This window comes from Mustelus asterias, chromosome 4 (assembly GCF_964213995.1).
Source record: "Mustelus asterias chromosome 4, sMusAst1.hap1.1, whole genome shotgun sequence".
Lineage (NCBI taxonomy): Eukaryota > Metazoa > Chordata > Chondrichthyes > Carcharhiniformes > Triakidae > Mustelus > Mustelus asterias.
The window spans coordinates 86,002,352-86,024,350 of NC_135804.1; the positions used below are offsets into that span (position 1 = coordinate 86,002,352).

At 42.2% G+C, this 21,999-nt stretch overlaps 1 protein-coding gene and 2 non-coding genes across 3 annotated transcripts; 2 read left to right on the forward strand and 1 right to left on the reverse strand.

Moving 5' to 3' along the window:
• Nucleotides 1–665: 665 nt before the first annotated feature.
• cox7b (cytochrome c oxidase subunit 7B) lies at nucleotides 666–12,497 on the reverse strand. Its single transcript, XM_078211322.1, has 3 exons — nucleotides 12,390–12,497; nucleotides 6,363–6,487; nucleotides 666–1,875 (listed from the first exon to the last, which is right to left on the reverse strand). Exons 1-3 carry the CDS (start codon nucleotides 12,424–12,426, stop codon nucleotides 1,798–1,800), a joined length of 240 nt encoding a protein of 79 aa, XP_078067448.1. The 5' UTR covers nucleotides 12,427–12,497; the 3' UTR covers nucleotides 666–1,797.
• A 537-nt stretch (nucleotides 12,498–13,034) lies between these two features.
• On the forward strand, nucleotides 13,035–13,148 carry trnal-caa (transfer RNA leucine (anticodon CAA)). Its single transcript has 2 exons — nucleotides 13,035–13,072; nucleotides 13,103–13,148. It is a non-coding gene; the product is annotated as a tRNA-Leu (tRNA).
• A 1,490-nt stretch (nucleotides 13,149–14,638) lies between these two features.
• On the forward strand, nucleotides 14,639–14,752 carry trnal-caa (transfer RNA leucine (anticodon CAA)). Its single transcript has 2 exons — nucleotides 14,639–14,676; nucleotides 14,707–14,752. It is a non-coding gene; the product is annotated as a tRNA-Leu (tRNA).
• Nucleotides 14,753–21,999: the final 7,247 nt, after the last annotated feature.

The following is a 21,999-nucleotide window of genomic DNA, read 5'->3' on the forward strand; positions in this document are numbered from 1 at the left end:
GCACCAAATTTGATTGAGCTTGGTTAGAAAAGCAGCAAGAAGATGGAAAAGGCAGAAGAAACTACATGGATGACCATAACTTAGTGTCCCATGTTTTGACAGCCAACCATTTTCCCCCTCGTCAATACTATGAGCTGCAGTATTACTCCACTAATGTTTAGTCACATCTAAATGTAGTTCAAAACTCCATTTTGATGTTCTATTTACACTGTAACCCTCCATAAATATGATAAAAGTGCTTAGGTGGGGCAGAGAAACGAGGATCAGCATTTCCAAATAAGTCAACATCATTTTGTTGATTTGTTAACTTCCAACATTGATCCTGCACACTCTGCAATTAGCTTTCTTGGTGGACATCCCCTCCAGTTTAAATGTGGATAAAGCCCAACCCACAGTCCTTGTTGGCAGTTGGACATGTTGACAGCAGAGGTCAAACCCCCAATTATGAAATACCACACACGGCTGGACAAAAAAAAACAAACCAACAGCATGATTTATATTTGTGTATTTCTACCACTCTTGTACACCGTTACCAAAATGTTCAGAAAACCACTTAAAAAGCATGAATGGCTGAAGAGAATTGAAGCAAGGAATGTGAGAATCACTTAATAGGCTCTAGCAGAACTAATCCAATTTTCAATAAGAAACTTTAAAGGATGTCAATACATTGGTGAGGGTGCAGAGATTTATTCAGATGTTACCAAGGACATAGAACATAGAACATAGAACATTACAGCGCAGAACAGGCCCTTCGGCCCACGATGTTGCACCGACCAGTTAAAAAAAAAACTGTGACCCTCCAACCTAAACCAATTTCTTTTCGTCCATGAACCTATCAACGGATCTCTTAAACGCCCCCAAACTAGGCGCATTTACTACTGATGCTGGCAGGGCATTCCAATCCCTCACCACCCTCTGGGTAAAGAACCTACCCCTGACATCGGTTCTATAACTACCCCCCCTCAATTTAAAGCCACATGGGAGCTCAGTAGCAGACTAGAAAAACCAAGGTTGTTTTTCTAGATTTAATAGAGATACGCAAATTCATGAAGGGTTTTGATGGGGTAAATAGAACTGTTTCCAGTGGCAGAAAGGTTTTTTAAAAACTCTTCTTTTTGAAAAAACACCACGCGTTACCTAGAATGTCCTTCCCTAAAGAACAGTAGAAACATGCAAAAAAATGAAATTGGATAAAATTTTGGAAGTGAAATGAATTGCAGGGCTCTGGGGAAAGAGCAGGGGAATGGCACTGAGTAACTCAGAGCTGGCACAGGCACAAAGAGCCAGATGGAGACCTTCTGTATTGCAGCATTTTATAATTCTATGTTCCTCGGTAAATACAAATTACAATCTATTTAAGGCTCTATCACCCATATTCTCAGATTCAATGTCCTCCAACAAATTGATTTTCAAATCTTAAGGGTTTTCAAATCCCTCCATATCAGTAACCTCCCTCAATTTTCAAATACAAATTTACTCCGGGTTCCCACTTCCTCTGCTCCTTGTCTACATGCCTCAGCCATTAACACCAAGTCTGCAAAACTAACTGCCAATAACCTGTAAAGTATGAGCAAATGAACAGCACAATTGAAATGCAAGTTATATTTATACCTTCACTAATGAGCAAATCTCAAACATCAGACCTCCTCCCATAAGGAACACAGCTTTTTATGTTTATATAATTTATTGATTTATGAAACCCAATATACAGAGGTAATCAGTACAGCAGGAGCCATGAGGCTAGAAGCAAATTTGCCCATCTGTACGCAATTGCTTGCAAACACTTGGTCCGTTCATCTAGTCTTCCCTCCAGTTTTGAGGGGTGATTTTGCCAACAGGAGACAAGTTCCATGTGAGCCCAGCCTGTGTTGCAACCTACATGCAAACAGAAAAAAGTGCAAGAAACAAACAGGTAAGTTACAACATTCAGACAAAAAATTTGCTATTCAATTTTTCAATATCTGAAGCAACCCAGACAAGCCCTTTAGGGAAGGTTGGACTTGTATTCACTGGAGTTTAGATGAGTAAGAGTCAATTCGATTGAAACATACAAAGATCCTGAGGGGTCTTGACAGGGTGGATGCTGAAAAGATATTTCCCTTTGTGGGAGGATCTAGAACTCAGGTTCACTTTAAATAAGTGGACACCTATTTGAGACAGATGAGAATTTTTTTTCCCTCAAGGCCATGAGATTTTGAATCTCTTCAAGTGGGGGAATATTTCTAAGGCAGAGGTGAATAGGTTCTTGATAAGCACAAGTGTGAAACGTTATTGAAGTTGGTCAGATCAGCCATGATCTTATTGAATGGTGGAGCAGGCTCAACATGCACGTTCATATATTAAGTATTTTTAGACACACGGCTCAGCTTTGGATGAAGTTCAGCAATAATTTTGCAAATTAAATAAGCATTTAAAAGTAACAGTCCCAATACTTGTGCACAAAATTGAATATTTAAACTCAGTTCCATCTGTTTAATATCAAGTGACCTGTACCAGGCACTAGGGGAATCCTAATACATTTGATAATAACTGCTCCACCCCACCTTAAATCTTGAGTGAATAAATACAATATAGACAAGTCAGGTTCCAGGTTTAATCAGATTTGATAACCAACAATCCTCTGGTGTCCCCCAGCTAGTGAAGGTGTGGGGGGAAAGCAAATCACAAGGATTCTGCTGTTAAATGTCTAGTGACCCCTGCTGGAAAGTTGTATATTGAAAGGTTAGAATAGGATTTGGGCACAATGCCACATGTGCTGCTGGCCCACTTAGCCCAATAAAACAGCCTGCCAAAATTGTCTCGGCTCATGTCCATGAGCAACTGGACGGCATGGTGGCACAGTGGTTAGCACCGCTGCCTTAGCACCAGCAACCTGGGTTAGATTCCCAGCTTCGGTCTCTGGAGTTTGCACATTCTCCCCATGTCTGCGTGGGTTTCCTCCACGTCCTTCAGTTTCCTCCCACAATCCAAAGACGTGCAGGTCAGGTTGATTGGCCACGCTAAATTGCCACTTAGTGTCAGGATAAATACATGTGCCTACGGGGATAGGCGAGATTGTGCTCAGTGTAGACTTGATGGGCTGAATGGCTTCCTTCTGCACTGTAGAGATTCTATAATTTCCATGGATAAGTTTCCAGTACGACCCGAGACATCATATCAAGCAAAGGAATTCAGCAAATCTTGAGAGTTTACTGAAGTGATACTGTGTTAATTAACAGTTACTTTCTCTGTAGAAAACACCAGTCAACTATATAAAATAGCTTAATTTCTCTAAAAACATAAATAGTTCTTATTTATCTGGAGATGTACTGTGATTCAGTCATATTATACTAAAGCTCTAAAAAAAAACTCCACTCCAATCATTGACCAGTTTTTCCTGTAGGCCACTCAGAATTTTAACAGCAAAGCTAGAAGCACAAACTTGCAAAGAGCCCACAGTTTATCCAAAGCAGGAGTTTGACCTATTTTGTTGGCTGAAATTAGCATTAAGAGGTTGGGCAAGACAACAGTAATACAAATCAATGGTTGGATCCCATTTAGAATATATCCAGTTCTGGGCACCATATCTTCAGAAGGATATATTGGCCATCAGGTGAGCAAAGATTGACCAGAATGATACTGAGTCAAAGAATTAAGTTTAAGGATATATTGCATAGATTAAGCTTGTATTCCCTCACGCATAGAAGATTAAGGGATAATCAAATTAGCTGTTTAAAATGGTCAAGGGATTAGATTGGTTGGAGAGAGAAACTATTCCTAATGTGCCAGAGTCTAGAACAAGGTGGCGCAACCTTAAACTTCGAACAATTCAGGTTGATGCTGTTGGGAAAGAGATGTTTTATGTAATTTATAACAAGGTGTTAGAATAAGGTATAGCTTGAAGCTCAAGTTTAATTTGTATTTCAGCTTTAGTTTCATTTTTAAAAGTTGCCTGTGGCTGGTTTAGATGCCTGCATTGTAATGAGGTTTTATGACCCTAAAGTAGACAAAGGGTATAAAAACTGGGCCTAGTAACAAGAGGCCACAGAAGAACAGAAAGCTGTTTGAGTCAATAGAAAGAAAGCAATCTAGAAATAAGGAGTTTTTCAGGGAATCTGTTGATCCACGGAAATGGAGAGAGCAGATCCTAAACATCAGGGAATGGGACACACAAAAGTTTTAGGAAGACTAAGCCCATGAACAAAGAACAGGAATCTGGTAAAAAGGTTTTGTTCAGTAAAGCTGAGAGTGAGGAGCAGAGACTCCAAGTTGAAAACAGTGCTGCAAGGAGCAGACCTAGGAATGAACACTTGAGAAGCCGGTAATCCAAAGGTTGGTGACAGCTTAATACATCCTGTGCTATGTCAGCAGAATGGGTATCTGAGAGATTGTGTTGAAAGCTTGAATGCGTGTGGTGCTCCATGGCAGAGGATACTGGAAGGAGGGGCCAAAATCTCAGATGGATTCTTGGTGTAGACATCCAAGAGAAAGTAGTTATTTTGGGTGGCATCTGTCACTTGGCCTGTGTGGTGTCTGGCTGCATTTCATCCATTAGTTTAGATGGACTGTGTACTGACCGAGAACTAGTTTAGAGTTTAAAATAGATTTTGTAACTTGTGTTATCCTTACAAATCTGTGTACATCTGTACAAGTATAACTGGGGTGAAGGAATATTGTAAAATCTTTTCTGGTTTAAAGGGTGTTTAATTCTTTTGTTAAAAGTCCATCAGCTGACTCCTGAGAGAGTGTGTTCAGTAACTGCCTTCCACGTGTCAAAAAACACAGAAAAGTTAGGATGTTATCAGGCCAGGTTCCACCCTGGGACTACATATCAGCTGGGATCTTACTGTTAGGCAGCACTTTTTTTTCCAAACAGAGGATGGAAATCTGGAACTCCCGCTCAAAAGAAACTTTTCAAAACAGAGATTTAAAAGCTTTTTGTAGACAGTCATGATGCAGATGAACCATTAGCTAACAGAATGAAAGAAGAGACTCTCCAAAAGGCTAAATGCCCTGGTTCTATTATAACAAGACGAATATGAATTAGTTGAATGTCAAAACCAATGTTTTTTGGGAGAGTTATTGCTGCATATCAATTCAGAATCTCTTCAAATAATTGCTGTCATGTCTACAGACCAAACCTCTGCAACTTAATCTAGTGGCCTAGCAAGCCACTTGGTTGTATCCAACTCCGAATGAAACCAGATGGACCACCCAGTCAAGACTTAAGCTGTGGAAATTACAATGGCAGATCCAGCCCCGTCGACTCTACAAAAGTCCTCCTTACTATCAGGGCTTGTGCCAAAATTGGGAGAGCGCAACAGCCTATACCCCAAACATCACCATCACCAGTACTCTATGTCCTGTCCTACCAAGCAGAGCTGGTAACAGTGGTACACAATTGGAAGGGCATTGCCCTACGAATCACCATAAGACTCTGGACGCCATGAACTTTTATGGCACCAGGTCAAACGTGGGCAAGGAAGCTTCCTGCTGATTACCACATACCATCCTCCCTCAGCTGATAAATCAGGCCACAGCTAGAGTATGGTGTGCAGTTCAATAGGAAGGATATGATTGCACCAGAAAAGGTGCACAGAAGATTTACCAGGATGTTGTCTGGGCTGGAGCCTTTCAGCTATGGAGAGCCTGGTTAGGCTGGGGTTGTTTGCTTTAGAGCAGAGAAGGGACCCGATTCAGGTGCACAGGATTATACGGGACATAGATAGGGTACATCAGAAGAAACTTCCCCCTCGTGTGCATGGTCTACAACCAGGAGGCATAGATTTATGCTAAGCAGCAGGAGAATGAGGGGAACTTTTTCACCCAGTGGGAATCTAGAACTCACTGCCTCAACATTTAAAGAGCACTTATAATGCCATAAGCACCCAAGGCCTAGAAAATGGGCTGTTTAATGGCCAGCGCAGACACAATCAGCCCAAGGGCCACTGTAAAACTCTGACTCTAGTTTGCAGGCTGGACTTTGCCAGCAGATTTGAAGAAATACATCTTTCAGCCAATCATGCAGGCACCCTGCAATGTCTCGCTACTTTACAGAATCTCCAATAAAAGAGTTAGGTTTGATCAAAATTCAGAAAATTGTTCTAAATGTTTGAAGGAACAAGTGAGATGAATAAGTCACCCCATAAAATGCTACACATCCCTTATTCCAGATTGAATCAAAAACAGCTTACTGCTGCAGACTCCAAGGATACAAATTCAATCCCCATGCTACAGTGTTCCTATAAGGTAGCATCAAGCTGGTCACCAGCTCACAGAAGTGGCAAAGGCCTCGGAGCCCATTCTTGACTCGGCTATCTGATCACGGCAGTTGATTTTGAAATAGCAGAAAAATAGTTAGCATTACATTTGAAGAAACTTACATAACTCCACACTGAAATAGAGAATGCTAATCCTCCCACAAGGACCGCATTTCCATACTTGTCATGGAAGTCAGGACCAGCTTTATGGTGAGCTCGCCTTGTTGCAATTTGGCGAATGCTCCGACCTAAAACATGAATAAACAATGAAAATCAGAAAATCTTTTTTACTTCAACCATGCACAACGTCAAGCTTATCTAGACATCGCATTGCAAACTCTGTGACCAGAGAATATTCATACATATTTGAGGTATATCCAATGCTCGAATCCACATTCAGCAGTACTGCAGGTTAATATATCTAAGTGGTGGGATAGAACATATATAGAACATAGAACAGTACAGCACAGTACAGGCCCTCGATGTTGTGCCAAGCTTTGTCCGAAACCAAAATCAAGATATCCCACTCCCCATCATACTGGTGTGCTCCATGTGCCTAGCCAATAACCGCTTGAAAGTTCCGAAAGTGTCTGACTCCACTATCAGAGCAGGCAGTCCATTCCACACCCCAACCACTCGGAGTAAAGAACCTTCCTCAGACATCCCTCCTATATCTCCCACCATGAACCTTATAGTTATGCCCCCTATTAACAGCTACACCCACCCGAGGAAATAGTCTCTGAACGTCCACTCTATCTATCCCCCTCATCATCTTATAAATCTCTAAGTCGCTTCTCATCCTCCTCCGCTCTAAAGAGAAAAGCCCTAGCTCCCTCAACCTTTCCTCATAAGACCTACCCTCCAAACCAGGCAGCATCCTGGTAAATCTCCTTTGCACTCTTTCCAATGCTTCCACATCCTTCTTATAGGATTCAAAATGAATTGACCAATCTGCTCAATTACAGCGACTAAGAGAGGCACCTAACATTACTCGACTGCTCCAGGTGGAAATCAATAGAAGAGTCAACATGATACTTCTCAATCGACAGCCATGATGTTGCCAGGCCTGATAATGGTGCACTAAAGCCAGGAAGGAGCAAATAAAAGAGTAATATCACTTTTGTTTTTATATTTAACAAAGCAAAATGCCATGTTCTTTCATGTAGTGAGGCTGCGACGAGTGGTGTTCCTCAGGGATCAGTGCTGAGACCTTTGCTGTTTGTAATATAAATGATTTGGAGGAAAATTAACTGGATTGATTAGTAAGTTTGTGGATGACACAAAGATTGGTGGATTTGCAGATAGCGATGAGGACCATCAGAGGATACAGCAGGATATAGATCAGTTGGAGACTTGGGCGGAGAGATGTTTAATCCGGACAAATGCGAGGTAATGCATTTTGGAAGGTCTAATACAGATAGGAAATATACAGTAAATGGCAGAACCTGCAGGAGTATTGATAGACAAAGGGATCTGGGTGTACAGGTACACAGGTCACTGAAAGTGGCAATGCAGGTGGAGAAGGTAGTCAAGAAGGCATACGGCATACTTGCCTTCGTCGGCCGAGGTATTAAGTTTAAAAATTGGCAAGTCATGGTGCAGTTGTATAGAACCTTAGTTAGGCGGCACTTGGAATATAGTGTTCAATTCTGATCGCCACACTACCAGAAGGATGTGGAGGCTTTGGAGAGGGTACAGAAAAGATTTACCAGGATGTTGCCTAGTATGGAGGGCATTAGCTATGAGGAGAGGTTGGAGAAACTTGGTTGTTCTCACTGGAGTGACGGAGGTTGAGGGGTGACCTGATAGAAGTCTACAAGATTATAAGATGCATGGACAGAGTGGATAGTCAGAAGCTTTTTCCCAGGGTGGAAGAGTCAATTACTAGGGGGCATAGGTTTAAGGCGCGAGGGGCAAGGTTTAAAGATGTACGAGGCAGATTTTCTTTTTTAAAAACACAGTAGTGGGTGCCTGGAACTCGTTGCCAGGGGAGGTAGTGGAAGCGAATACGGTAGTGACTTTTAAGGGGCGTCTTGACAAGTACATGAATAGAATGGGGAGAGTCCCAGGGAGATGGTCCCCGGAAGGGTAGGGGCTTTAGTTAAGTCGGGCAGCATAGTCAGTGCAGACTTGGAGGGCTGAAGGGCCTGTTCCTGTGCTGTAATTTTCTTTGTAGTTCCCAATAACTGTCCTTTAGAAAAAAATTAACTTGTATTTTTTGATCAGAACATATTGTAATAATCCAGTGAAACACCTGAAATTTTCATCAAGACCGTTGTTTCCGTACATCCAGTGGTTGAATGTAAAAATATACCAAATTAATTTTTGCTGGGTTCAACTACACAACCTTCACAAACTCTACTCGCGCCTGTTGCCTCAGGTTCACACTAACCTGGTGTGAATCAGCTGCCAAGTCCTATGGCAAATAGAGTGGCACACTGCATAAATGCACAGCTGCAAATTGCCCAGGGTATAAAATACTAATCATGCTAAATTCTCCCTCAGTGTACCCAAACTGGCACCGGAGTGTGGCAATTAGGGGATTTTCACAGTAACTTCATTGCAGTGTTCATGTAAACTTACTTGTGACACTAATAAACTAAAACTTTAAAAAATAACTAAATGCTGCTTTAACCTATCTTTTTTGGTTGGTATTTGGTAATTTTACAGTTTTCAGGAGCAAATTATACAAAACCAATTTAAATCCAATTTAGCTTTGCCTTTTACAAGTGCAACAAGTCATTCTGTAGTTCATGGTCTTGACCACAGTAAAATATTTTAGAATTGCTTTTCTTTCACAACTACATAAAAAAGGGACAAATCATCAGTGGAAACCAAATATAACATACAGCCATAGGCAAATCAATACAAATCTTATAGCTAAGATGTCTTGTCTTCACACTGAGCAAACCCCACATTGTGTTTGTGGAACTACCACTGTACTAAATGGGATAGAGCAGATAGAGTAACTTAAAACAGGGCATCTATGAGGCACAGTGGATCAGCAACAGAATTGTACTCAACCACAATCTCTAACCTCATAGCCCAGCACGTTCCTCTCTCCCATTACCATCAAGCCAGGGGATCATATCCACAATAAAGGGTGCAGGAGAGCATGCCTCTGGCAACACCAGCATACCTAATTTGTCCACCTGATGAAGCTACATATTGGACAACTTGCATGCCAAACAGGGAAAGCAACATGCGACTAACAGAGCTAAGAGACCAGATCGAGGTTCTGCTGTCCTACCATACACAGTTGTTAATGGTGAAGGACAATTAAAGAGGGTCAGCTCCAACAATGTCCTCCATCCCAATAATAGGAGCCCAGCACAAAGACACCATTTTAAGTGTAACAAGCTTTAGGCAGAAGTGCTAAATGGGACTTCTTGCAAGCTGTGCCCAGCATACCTTCAAATTCTATCTTTTACTCTTGTTCTATGCTTTTCAAACTTCTTTCTAACTCTCTAACAATGCTTTAATTCAATTTCTTATAGAATTGGCGATCCTCAAGACCCTGGAGCTTTCCTGCTGCCATCAGACTTTTGAATGGACTTGTCTCACACCAAGTTGATCTTTCTCTACACCCTAGCTATGACTGTAACACTACATTCCGCACCTTCTTGTTTCCTTCACAATGAACAGTATACCGTCTGTATAGCGCACAAGAAACAATACTTTTCACTGTATACTAATACATGTGACAATAAAAAAATCAAATCACAGTTACCTCCCAAGGTCTCCTGCATCACAGATGCCAGTCTATAACCAATTTGATTTACACCATCTGATAAATCAGCCAAAAGCACTGACTGCTGCCAAGGCCTTACAACATCCCTGTAATTCTCCAGAACTATCCTCACCCCGAGCCAAGCAGTACAGCTACAACACTGGCATTTACCCAGCAATGTGGAAATTTATCCACGCATGTCATGTCCACAAAAGCAGGATAAATCCAAACTGCCCAATCACCACCCTACCAATTTCCTCTCAATTATCAGGGAAGTGATGGCAGGTATCACTGACAATGTTACCAAGTGGCACTTCATTACAACAACCAGCTCAGTAGCGTTTAGAGCCATTCGGCTCCTGACCTTATTACAACCTTTGTTCAAACATGGATAAAAGCTGAATTCAAGAGATGGGATTCATAAGGCTGCCCTTGACATCAAGGCATGCATTTGACCAAGTATGGCATCAATGAACCCTGACAGAATTGAAGTACATGGGAATCAGGGAGAAAACTCTTCCACTGGTGGAGGCACAACGGAAGATAATTGCGGTTGAACACCAACCCAGTCCCAGGGCATCACTGCCGGAGTTCCTCAGGATAGTATAATCGGTCCAACCATGATCAGTTGTTTCATAAATGATCTTCCCTCCATCGCAAGGCCTGAATGGCAGATTTCTGCTCATGACTGCACAATATTCAAAACCATTCACAACTCCAAAATACTGATGTAGTTGTTATACATATACAGCAAGGCCTAGACAGCATTCAGGTTTGGGTTGGAAGTGGTAAGTAAAATTAGTGCCACACGAGTGCAAGCAATAATCATCTCCAAACTGAGAAAATTTAACTATCGCCCCAAGACATTCAATTGCAGTACCATCACTGAATCCTCAACTAACATCCCAGGAGTTAGCATTGATCAGAAGCTGAACTTGACCAGCCAGTTTGATACTGTGACTACAAGAGGCTGGCAATTCTAAGGCAAGTAACTCACTTCTGACTCCCCAAAGCCTATTCACCATCTACAAGGCACAAGTCAGGAGTATGATTGAATATCCTCCATTTGCCTGCGTAAGTGCAGCTCCCAACAAAACACAAGCAGCTCAACACCATCCAGAGCAGCTCACTTGATTAACATCCCAGCCACCAACCTAAACATTCACTATCTTCACCACCAGTGCACAGTGGCATTAAACACAGTGCATTGCAGCAAATCATTAGGACTCCTTCAATTGTACCTTGCAAACCCATGACCTCTACCATGTAGAAGGACAAGAGCAGTAGATGCATGGGAATACCACCATCTGCAAGTCCCTTACAAGCTAAACACCATCCTGACTTGGAAACTACATTGCCCTTTCTTCACTGTCACTGGACAAATCATGGAACCCATTCCCAAACAGCACTGTGGTGTGCCTACAGCAGTAGATGGATTGCAGCAGTTCATGAAGACAGCACACCAGCACCTTCCCAAGGACAATTAGGGATGGGCCACAAATGCTGGTCTTGCCAGCAATGCCTGCATCCCATGAAAGAATAAAAGTAGATACCATTATATTATATGCAGAAAATTGGAGTCTGTAACATCAGCACAGCCGCCACTAATGAATAAAGTAAACACAATACACAAGATAATCTTTGTAATAAAACATTTAAAATCCTGTTTTAAAGATAAATAAGTTCACAAAAAAGGTTTGCTTTGACTAATGCTCAGCATCATTTCGGGGGGGGGGGGGGGGTGGGGGAGGGAGAAGAGAGAGAGGCAGACAGATAGATAGACTTGGGCTACATAACTATGGCTGAAAAAGTGCTAAAGAGCAAATTTAAATAGACACCAAGACAGAACCAAGTGCTAGATACAAAGGTTGCATCTTAAATAGATGCCCTAATGTAAAGTTAGGATCGAAATTTTGAAGAAATCAAACGGGCCAGAGAATATCACCCCAACCAAATTTGGTGAGCCAGTCAAACACAGTTGCGTAGAACATGGTTCACATATTTAAGTACACAGATAGCACAATAGAATACAATTCGGACTCTTTAAAATTACAACTCAGATAATGTCCAGATAATTAAATAATTCAGTGAGAAAGGAATGAGTTTCTTTTCCTAAACAGAAACATGCAAGCTGCCACGTTACGGTATTCACCCAAGACATTTGGGACACATTTTTCCGCAGAATACCGACTCTATGATACTCATATTTCTTCCTGCCTGTATAAAAAGTTGCTCTAATTAAAAAGGGTCACATTTCCCCTCTCTCCTCTTCCTCCTCTCTCTCGCTTCCTCCTCCATTGCTGGCCGACTTGAAAGGGCTGGCAGAAAACCCGGACAAAAGCGCACAAAGGTCAAACCCTGATATGAGAGAGAGAAGCAGAACCCGAGCGCCCACCCCGCCACAACGAGCAGACATTTACCGGACAGAGAGAACAAGCTCCTGGTCAAAGGCACCATCTCAACCGCGCGCCCCTTTACCCTTCAGCAAAACAAAATGGCACCCGGCCACTAGCACCACGCATGCGCCGGCCTTTGACCCTCAGGCAGTTGGTCGGAAAAATCAATTCCTTTCTATATATTTTTTTAAATGGCAAAGCAATAACGCCAGACACATACCGATAGGTTTTTAACAGGGAAACAAAATAAAGAGCGACTCCTTTGTATTTTCAAAGGAAAGACTACAAGTCCCAGAGTTCCCTGCGGCACCCTCTCCCCCCTCCTCCTCATTATGTTTAATAAATATTTTCCGGAACCACTGCACATTTTCCCAATTCCACACATTGATATCAAATGTCGGTATTCAGTAGGAGTGGTGAGTTTCCGGACAGTTTCAGCGCTACCGAATTTGGTTTCGAGTTAAAAGTCAAGGTGCACCCCGCAGTTCTCTTTCCTTCCCCAAATCGGAGGACGGACGGTTGAGACCGGCAGCAAAGAACAATTCCGGATTTAAAAATAAATAGAAATATATCGACAGACACAAGGCTAAAGACAAACGCACCAAATGCAGTGACACAAACCTCCTATTTCTCTTCATCAAGCCTAACGGCGGCAGCCCAACCATGGGTGTCAGGATGGCCGAGTGGTCTAAGGCGCCAGACTCAAGGAATGAAGTCCTTCCGTCATAAGCCGGGTGTTCTGGTCTCCAACTGGAGGCGTGGGTTCGAATCCCACTTCTGACACATATTTTTAATAAGATTTCACTGCACCTAAATCACATTTATTTCAAAAATAAACATCTCAATTACATCTTTTATAAAAAATAACACACAATATTAATTTTTTAATAAACATATTAAGAACGGAATGAAAAATCGTCAACACTGTTTTAAGGCTGTTCCTAACCTAATCTACCGAGCAGCGCAGCTAGTTTCACTTGACATAAGACCATAAGGTCTAGGAGCAGAATTAGGCCATTCAGCCCATCGAGTCAGCTCCTCCATTCAATCATGGTTGACATACTAATTACAAAATTTTACTGATGAATTACTTAGGATACAGGATGTAGAAATAGGAGAAGAGAACAATGAACAGGAATAAGTTTAAAGTTTATTTATTAGTGTCACAAATAGGCTTACACTGCAATGAAGTTATTGTGAAAATCCCCTAATGCCCTATTTTATATATATATTTCTGGTTGGTGGAATTGGTATTGCAAGGAGCTATCTCGGGATGTCTTTTAAAGGATGTCCTTTATATATAAATAATTTGAATGAAAGAGTAGGAGGAGAAGTTATACTGTTATGTTGATGGTACCAAATTTGGAAGCCTGGCGAACTGAAGCATTCAAAAGACTTCAGGAGAAGGTAACTGAGTTAAAATAGAGTGATAGATTAATTTCAATGCAGACAACATATTCAGTGAGTTTTGAGGAGAAAAAAGCAATGCAAGAAAATGTGCTTTATATTATAAAGTTAAGGGAATGGAGGAACCAACAACATTGAGAGTGCAGATATTCAAAGTCGAGCATGGAAGGCAAAAAAAGGAATACGTCTTTTATGTATGGGGCGATTGGATACAAGAAAATGACACTGAATGGTGTATCTGTGAAACATTAAGCTGGATTGTTTTAAGCTGGTCCGGGCACCTCACAATATAAAGGGTAAAAACGGAGCTTGATTCATTGAAACAGAGATGATAAGGGGATTTCCATTGGGATTTTAAATTTATAGAAGATGTTGAGAGAGTAAATAATAATTTTAAAAGTTTTCCCACTGATTCACAAATTTGTAATAAAATTGGTAATAAGTGAGGATAAAGCCCGGAGTATTAGAAGAAAAAGTGGAAAGTTAGAATATGTTTTTAACACATTTAGCACGGCTGGCTTGTTTTTTAACAAGTGACAACTGGGGAAATACTTTAAGACAATTGAAAAGGAATTGAATGAGGATTTGAAAAGCAACTGTTGTCTAAAACAGATTGATGTAATGCTAATTTGTACTGCGTGTTTTTAACAAAATAACATGGAAAGATTTCTTCATGCAGTACTAAAAGAGAGCAACAGGTGTCAACAGACTGGTACAGCAGCGCATAATGTTGTATACAGATTGCCTCCCTAGAACAGCAACCAGCATGGCTTTCAGATTTGTATTTACAGAAGGAACACACATTAGTCAATAATAGTACAGACGGTAGTGTTTCAATATCAAGGTGTATCAATTTAGTCATGGGTGTCAGGATGGCCGAGTGGTCTAAGGCGCCAGACTCAAGGAGTGAAGTCCTTCCGTCATAAGCCGGGTGTTCTGGTCTCCAACTGGAGGCGTGGGTTCGAATCCCACTTCTGACACATGTTTTTTTCTTTCATCCACTGAAAACTCTGCCTCTGTTCAGTCCAACAATTATCTTCAATTGCATCTCTGTCTATGTATGCCATGTTTGTGAACTCAATTCTCCACTCACCTGAGGAAGGAACAACACTCCAAAAGCTCGTGATTCCAAATAAACTTGTTAGACTTTAGCCTGGTGTTGTGAGACTTCTTACTCGGTTCAGTTTGCCAGTGTGACCCTGGGTTTCTGCTTGCTCGTCTCTGCCCCAGTCCTACTGACCCCTCTACCTTTGGTCTGCCACATTGTTCCAATCAAGTGCAAGCTGGAGGAACAGCTCCTCGTCTTTTGATGAGGAACTTTGGGACTCCACACAGAGTTCAACAGTTCCAAGATCACAGCTGTTGACCCTAGTTTTAACAACAGCCACTGTTGATAATGAGTCCGAAGAGTTTTGATTTGATTTGATTTGATTTATTGTCACATGTATTAGCATACAGTGAAAAGTATTGTTTCTTACGTGCTACATAGACAAAGCACACCATTCATAGAGAAGGAAATGAGAGAGTGCAGAGTGTAGTGTTACAGTCATAGCTAGGGTGTGGAGAAAGATCACCTTAATGCAAGGTAGGTCCATTCAAAAGTCTCATGGCAGCAGGGAAGAAGCTGTTCTTGAGTTGATTGGTACGTGACTTTTGTATCTTTTTCCCGATAGAGGAAGGTGGAAAAGAAAATGTCTGGGGTATGTGGGGTCCTTAATTATGCTGGCTGCTTTGCCGAGGCAGGGGAAGTGTAGGCAGAGTCAATGGATGGGAAGCTGGTTTGTGTGATGGATTGGGCTATATTCACGGCCTTTTGTAGTTTCTTGCGGTCTTAGGCAGAGCAGGAGCCATACTAAGCTGTGATACAAAGAGAAAGAATGCTTTCTATAGCGCATCTGTAAAAGTTGGTGAGGGTTGTTGCTGACGTGCCAAATTTCCTTAGTCTTCTGAGAAAGTAGAGGTGTTGGTGGGCTTTCTTAACCATAGTTTCGGCATGGGGGACCAGGACAGGTTGTTGGTGATCTGGACACCTAAAAACTTGAAGCTCTCGATCCTTTCTACTTCGTCCCCATTGATGTAGACAGGGGCATGTTCTCCTCTATGCTTCCTGAAGTCGATGACAATCTCCTTCATTTTGTTGACATTGAGGGAGAGATTATTGTTGCCGCATCAGTTCACCAGATTCTCTATCTCATTCTGTACTCTGCCTTGTGATTGTTTGAGATCTGACCCACTACGGTGGTGTCATCAGCAAACTTGAAAGTCGAGTTGGAGGGGTATTTGGCCACACAATCATAGGTGTATAAGGCGTATAGTAGGGGGCTGAGAACATAGCCTTGTGGGGCACCGCTGTTGAGGATGATCGTGGAGAAGGTGTTGTTGCCTATCCTTACTGATTATGGTCTGTGAATTAGGAAGTTCAGGATCCAGTCACAGAGGGAGGAGCCCAGGCCCAGGCCACGGAGTTTGGAGGTGAGTTTCGTAGAAATAATGATGTTGAAGGCCGAGCTGTAGACAATAAATAGGAGCCTGACAAAGCTGTCTTTGTTATCTAGGTGTTCCAGATGGTGAAGTTTGGTGGATTGGCCATGCCAAATTGCCCCTTAGCGGCCAAAGATGTGTATGTTAGGTGGATTAGCTGTGGTAAATGTGCGGGGTTATGGGAATAGGCGAAGGGGTGGGCCTGGGTAAGATGCTCTTTCGGAGCGTTGGTGCAGACTCTATGATTCTATTTCCATTTACCCCTCTGTGGACCCATCTTTTATTCTTGTTCCACTACCATCCCATTTTGCAGAGCAAGTAGTCTCACAACACCAGGTTAAAGTCCAACAGGTTTGGTAGCGTGAGCTTTCGGAGCACTGCTCCTTCATCAGGTGAGTGCTCTGAAAGCTCGTGCTACCAAATAAACCTGTTTGACTTTAACCTGGTGTTGTGAGACTACTTACTGTGCCTACCCTAGTCCAACACTGGCAACTCCACATCATGGATCCCATTTTGCTTAATTGTACAATGATGCCTTTTGATTTTTAATCCAAGTCACCAATCGTCCTGACTTACTACCTGAATGGCTGTAAATTAAGAGAGGGGAGTGTGGGACCTGGGTGTCCTTGTAAGCATGCAGGTGTAACAGGGGGTAAAAAAAGCAAATGGTATGTTGGCCTTCGTTGCAAGAGGTTTCGAGTACAGGAACAGGGATGTGTTGTTGCAATTATACAGGGCCTTGGTGAGGCCACACCTCGAATACTGTGTGCAGTTTTGGCCTCCTTTTCTGAGGAAGGATGTTCTTGCTCTCATGGGAGTGCAGCGAAGGTTTACCAGGCTGATTCCAGGGATGGCAGGAGTGATGCATGAGGAGAGATTAACTAGGTTAGGATTGTTTTCACTGGAGTTCAGACGAATGAGGGGGGATCTCGTAGAGACTTACAAAATTCTAACAGGACGAGACAGGATAGATGCAGGGAGGATATTCCCAATGGTGGGGGAGTCCAGAACCAGTGGTCACAGTCTGAGGATTCGGGGTAGATCATTTAGGAGGGAGGTGAGGAGACAATTTTCCACCTAAAGAGTGGTGAGCCTGTGGAATTCATTACCACAGGAAGTAGTTGATGCCAAAACATTGAATGTATTCAATAGGCGGCTAGATATAGCACTTGGGGCGAATGGGATCAAAGGTTACGGGGATAAAGTAGGATTAGGCTATTGAGTTGGATGATCAGCCATGATTGGAATGAATGGTGGAACAGGCTCGAAAGGCCAAATGGCCTCCTCCTGCTCCTATCTTCTATGTTTCAGACTCTATCACTCTTGGTTCAGAATTTGGAATTCCTGACGTAAAAGCAGTATGAAAGGCAGTGGTTGAAGAAGGTGACCCAGCACCACCATCAAGAGTAATTAGGGATGTACGTTAAATGATACAAAGAATTTTAAAAAGATACAATACTAAAGGAGGTGCAGGACCAGAGAGGGGATTTATATACACAAATCATCCAAGGTGGCAGGGTGAGAACGTGGCTGAAAAGACAGATGGAGTCCTGGGCTGTAAAAATAAAGGCATAAAATACAAAAGCCTGATGAACCTTTATAAAATGCTGGTTTGATCTCAACTCAAGAATTCTGCCCAGGGCATCGCACTTTAGGAAGGATGTGAAAGTTTTATGAGAATGATTCCATGCTTGAGGAACTTCTGTTAAGTAAATAGCTTGGAGAAGCTGGGACTGTTTTCCCAAGGTTAAGAGGAAATTTAATAGAAGTATTCAAAATAATGAGGGGCCAAGACATAGCAGACAGAAAGACCTTGTTCCCATTGGTGACCAGGTCACTGAAGTAAGGTGATTGCCAGATAAATGGTGACGTGAAGGAAAACCTTTTTACAGAGAGTGGTTTTAATCTGGAAAACAATGCCTGATTAGTGGAAGTATATTCAATAACAGCTTACAAAAGGAATTAGCTGAAGAGAGAAAAATTGCAGGGCTACGTGTGAAAAACAGCAGAGTGGGACTAGCTGAGTTGCTTTTTCACAGATCAGGCACGGGTATAATGGACCAAATGGCCTCCTTCTGGGCTCTAACCATTCAATAGTTTATTGCATTTCACCCGATGCAGACTTTTTCTATTTTTCTCCCTTGCCCAACTTTTCCGACCTCTGTACTTACTTAAAATCTGTTACATCCCTAATTTTTAACAGTTCAGACAAAATGTTGTCTACCTAAAACTTCAACTCTGTTTCTCCCTCTATGCCACCCGATGTGCTAAGTATTTTCTGTTTTTATTTTGTGATTGATTGGATTGATTGAGTACTTTGAATAAATAATGGAGTTAATGAGGTGATAGTGTAGTTGATGTCGTGAATGATGAGAGGTGTTTGGTGAAATACCACACAATATCACATAACTGCAGGCAAAATTGAAGCCCATGGGATTAAAGGGGCAGCAGCAGTGTGGATGCAAAATTGACTAAAGGACAGAGAGCTGGTGATCTGTTATTTTTCAAGCTAGAAGGAAATACACAGTGGTGTCTTCAGGGCTTGATATTGGGACCACTGTTCTTTTTGATTATATTAATGACTTAAATTTTCATGTACAGGGCATAATTTCAAAATTCAGAAATGTAGCTGACAATGAGGAGGATAATAACAGTCTCAGAAAGACACAGACTTGTGAAATGGACGGATACCTACATGGCAGATAAAATTATGATGCAGATAATCTGTGAAGTGATTCATTTTGCTGAAGAAAGAAGCTGTGCAATATAAATCAAATAATACAACTTTAAGGGAGGTGCATATACACAAGTCATTGAAAGTGGCAGATTAAATTGAGAAAGCATTTAAAAAGTAATACAGGATACTCGATAAGTAGAGGTAAAGAGTACAAAGGAAGTTATCCAAATAAAACAAAAGATATCCATTTATGTTGCACTTTTCACAACCTCAGACCTCCCAAAGCACTTTATAGCCAATGGAGTACCTTTAGGAACAGAGGTGCAGGAGTAGGCCATTCGGCCCCTCGAGCCTGCTCTGCCATTTAACTAGATCATGGCTAATCTTCCACCTCAATGCCATCTTCCAAAAATACCCCCTTATCTCTTGATTTCATTAGTATTGAGGGTGTTAGACCTCTGTTTTGAACATCCTCAATGCCTGAGCCTCCACAGCCTTCTGAAGTAGAGAATCCATGTACAGAGAAAATTTACTAGTCCGGTACCAGGGATATGGGACTTAAGACATGTGGGGAGAACAGAGAAGCTGCAATTTTTCCTCACAGAGCAGTGAAAGTTAAGGAGAGATTTGATAGAGTTGCTCAAAATTCTGAAGGGCTTTGATAGAATAAATAAGGAGAAACTGATTTTGAACCAACAAGTTGTAATCTGGAAAGCACTACCTGAAACCAATGCTGACCCCGCCTCAGATTATTGGATCTAGGCCTTTGTTATCTTAAAATTTTACTATTCCAATACACTCCTGACCAGCCTTTCATGTTCTGCCCCCTATCATAGAAATCATAGAAATCATAGAAACCCTACAGTGCAGAAGGAGGCCATTCGGCCCATCGAGTCTGCACCGACCACAATCCCACCCAGGCCCTACCCCCACATATTTACCTACTAATCCCTCTAACCTACACACCTCAGGACTCTAAGGGGCAATTTTTAACCTGGCCAATCAACCTAACCCGCACATCTTTGGACTGTGGGAGGAAACCGGAGCACCCGGAGGAAACCCACGCAGACACAAGGAGAATGTGCAAACTCCACACAGACAGTGACCCGAGCTAAAGTTGACACCATCCAAATCTTTGCTGCCCATGTCTTAATTCGCACCAAACCCTGTTCATTGATCAACCCTGTGCTCTCTGACCTACATTGGCTCCTGGTTCAGAAACACTTCAGTTTTGAATCTCTCATCCTTGTTTTCAAATTCCTCCATGGCCTCACTGCTCCCGACCTCTGTAACTTCCTCTAACCCCAATAAGGAGAGAATGGATATGCTTGGTTTGTTTTCTTTCGAGCAGAGAATGCTGAAGGGGGACATGATTGCGGTGTATACAATTATGAGGGTATGGACGGGGTGAGTAGGGAGCAGCGGTTCCCCATGGTCGACGGGTCAATCACCTTCAGAGGGGATTTGAGAAACAAAAATCACTCAGAGGGATGATAGGAATCTGGAATGCACTGGCTGAGAAGGTGATGGAGGCTGGAAACCTTACAACCTTTAAAAAGTATTTGCATGAGCGCTTGAAACATCATAAAATTCAAGGTTATGGGACAAGTGCTGGAAAACGGGATTAGTGCAACTTTAGTGGTAATTATTATTGGTACAGACTTATTGGACCGAAGGGCCTTTCCTGCACTGTATGATTCTGTGACCCACAACCTTCTGAGACAAGAATAGAGGACACAGGAAAAACTCAGCAAGTCTGCGAGCACCTACTAGGAGAGAAACAGAGTTAACGTCTTGAGTTCTTAGATTACTTGCCAGAACTGTATGGAGGGAGAATGCAAACTGCAACAAGAAGTAACAACTTTAAGAACAAAAGACAGATGGCCTAGTGTGAGGCAGGGAGGAAGGGGTTTTGCATTGAGGCAATACATGTAAGGGATATTAAAAAAGAGAAGGAAAGGGGTTTAAGAGGGAGGAGAAAGGTCAAAATCTAAAGTTGTTGCATTCAACATTGAGTCCCAAGGGCTGCAGCGTGTCCAGCAGGAAGATGAGCTGCTTCTCCAGTTTGTGTTGGGCTTCACTGAAGCATTGCAGCAGACTAAGGATGGACATGTGGGCATGAGAGCAAGGTGCTGAGTTAAAAAGTGTCATCAGGGATGTCGCTAGAGCCAGGTTGGCAGGCCCCAGCAAGGAGTCAGGGTAGCTGGAGTGGTCAGGGCATGGGTAGAAGGGGTAATGTGGGAGTGTAATCTTGGGGGTGCTTCTGATGGGCACAGCGTGCCCAGATGGGAGGCACACCCCAACCCTAGCCCAACCTACAGCTGTCAGTTTTACTGGGCAATTTAGATGTTTGGCATTGACCTCTCATGCTGTGTGAAAGGTTCAAGCATTAATTGGCTACTTAAAGGCATAAACTGGTCCACCTAACACCTACCCCTCTCCAGGTAAAATAACAGTGGGGCAGGAAAGGGTGAGTAAGTGAGAGACTTGGTGCTGTGACTATCGTGCCTAATTTTACATTCTTCTCCACCTGGCATCCCACCCTCAAGAAAAGAGACAAAGTCTGTCATTAGACCATAAGACATAGGAGCAGAATTAGGCCACTTGGCCCATCGAGTCTGCTCTGCCATTCAATCATGGCTGATATTTTTCTCATCCCCATTCTCCTGCCTTTTCCCCATAACCCCTGATCTCCTTATTAATCAAGAACCTATCTATCTCTGTCTTAAAGACACTCAATGACCTGGTCTCCACAGCCTTCTGCGGCAAATAATTTTTTGTATTAATTCTGTAAAAATTCTGTCAATGCTTTCCTGATATGTATCTTTACACATTTCTGGTATCATCCTTGTCAACTTTATCTGCACTCTCTTCAGTGCCTCTATATCTTTTTGTAATATGGCCAACAAAACTGCACACCATATTCCTAAGTGTGGCCTAGCCGAAGTTTGATACAGGTTGAGCGTAACTAATTTTCAATTCTAGAAATAAAGCCTAGTCATTTATTTTTGTGGCATTGCTAACTTATGGCACAACATTAAGTGATGTATTTTTACTCCAAGATCCCTC

Bases quoted from the DNA above. Each gene is read 5' to 3' on its own strand.
- cox7b (XM_078211322.1), bottom strand. From the start codon at position 12,426: ATGGTGCCTTTGACCAGGAGCTTGTTCTCTCTGTCCG. The intron at 6,488-12,389 runs GTAAATGTCTGC...TTCATGTTTTAG, and splicing joins GAGCTTGTTCTCTCTGTCCG to GTCGGAGCATTCGCCAAATT. The intron at 1,876-6,362 runs GTAAGTTTCTTC...GTTTGCATGTAG, and splicing joins CTATTTCAGTGTGGAGTTAT to GTTGCAACACAGGCTGGGCT.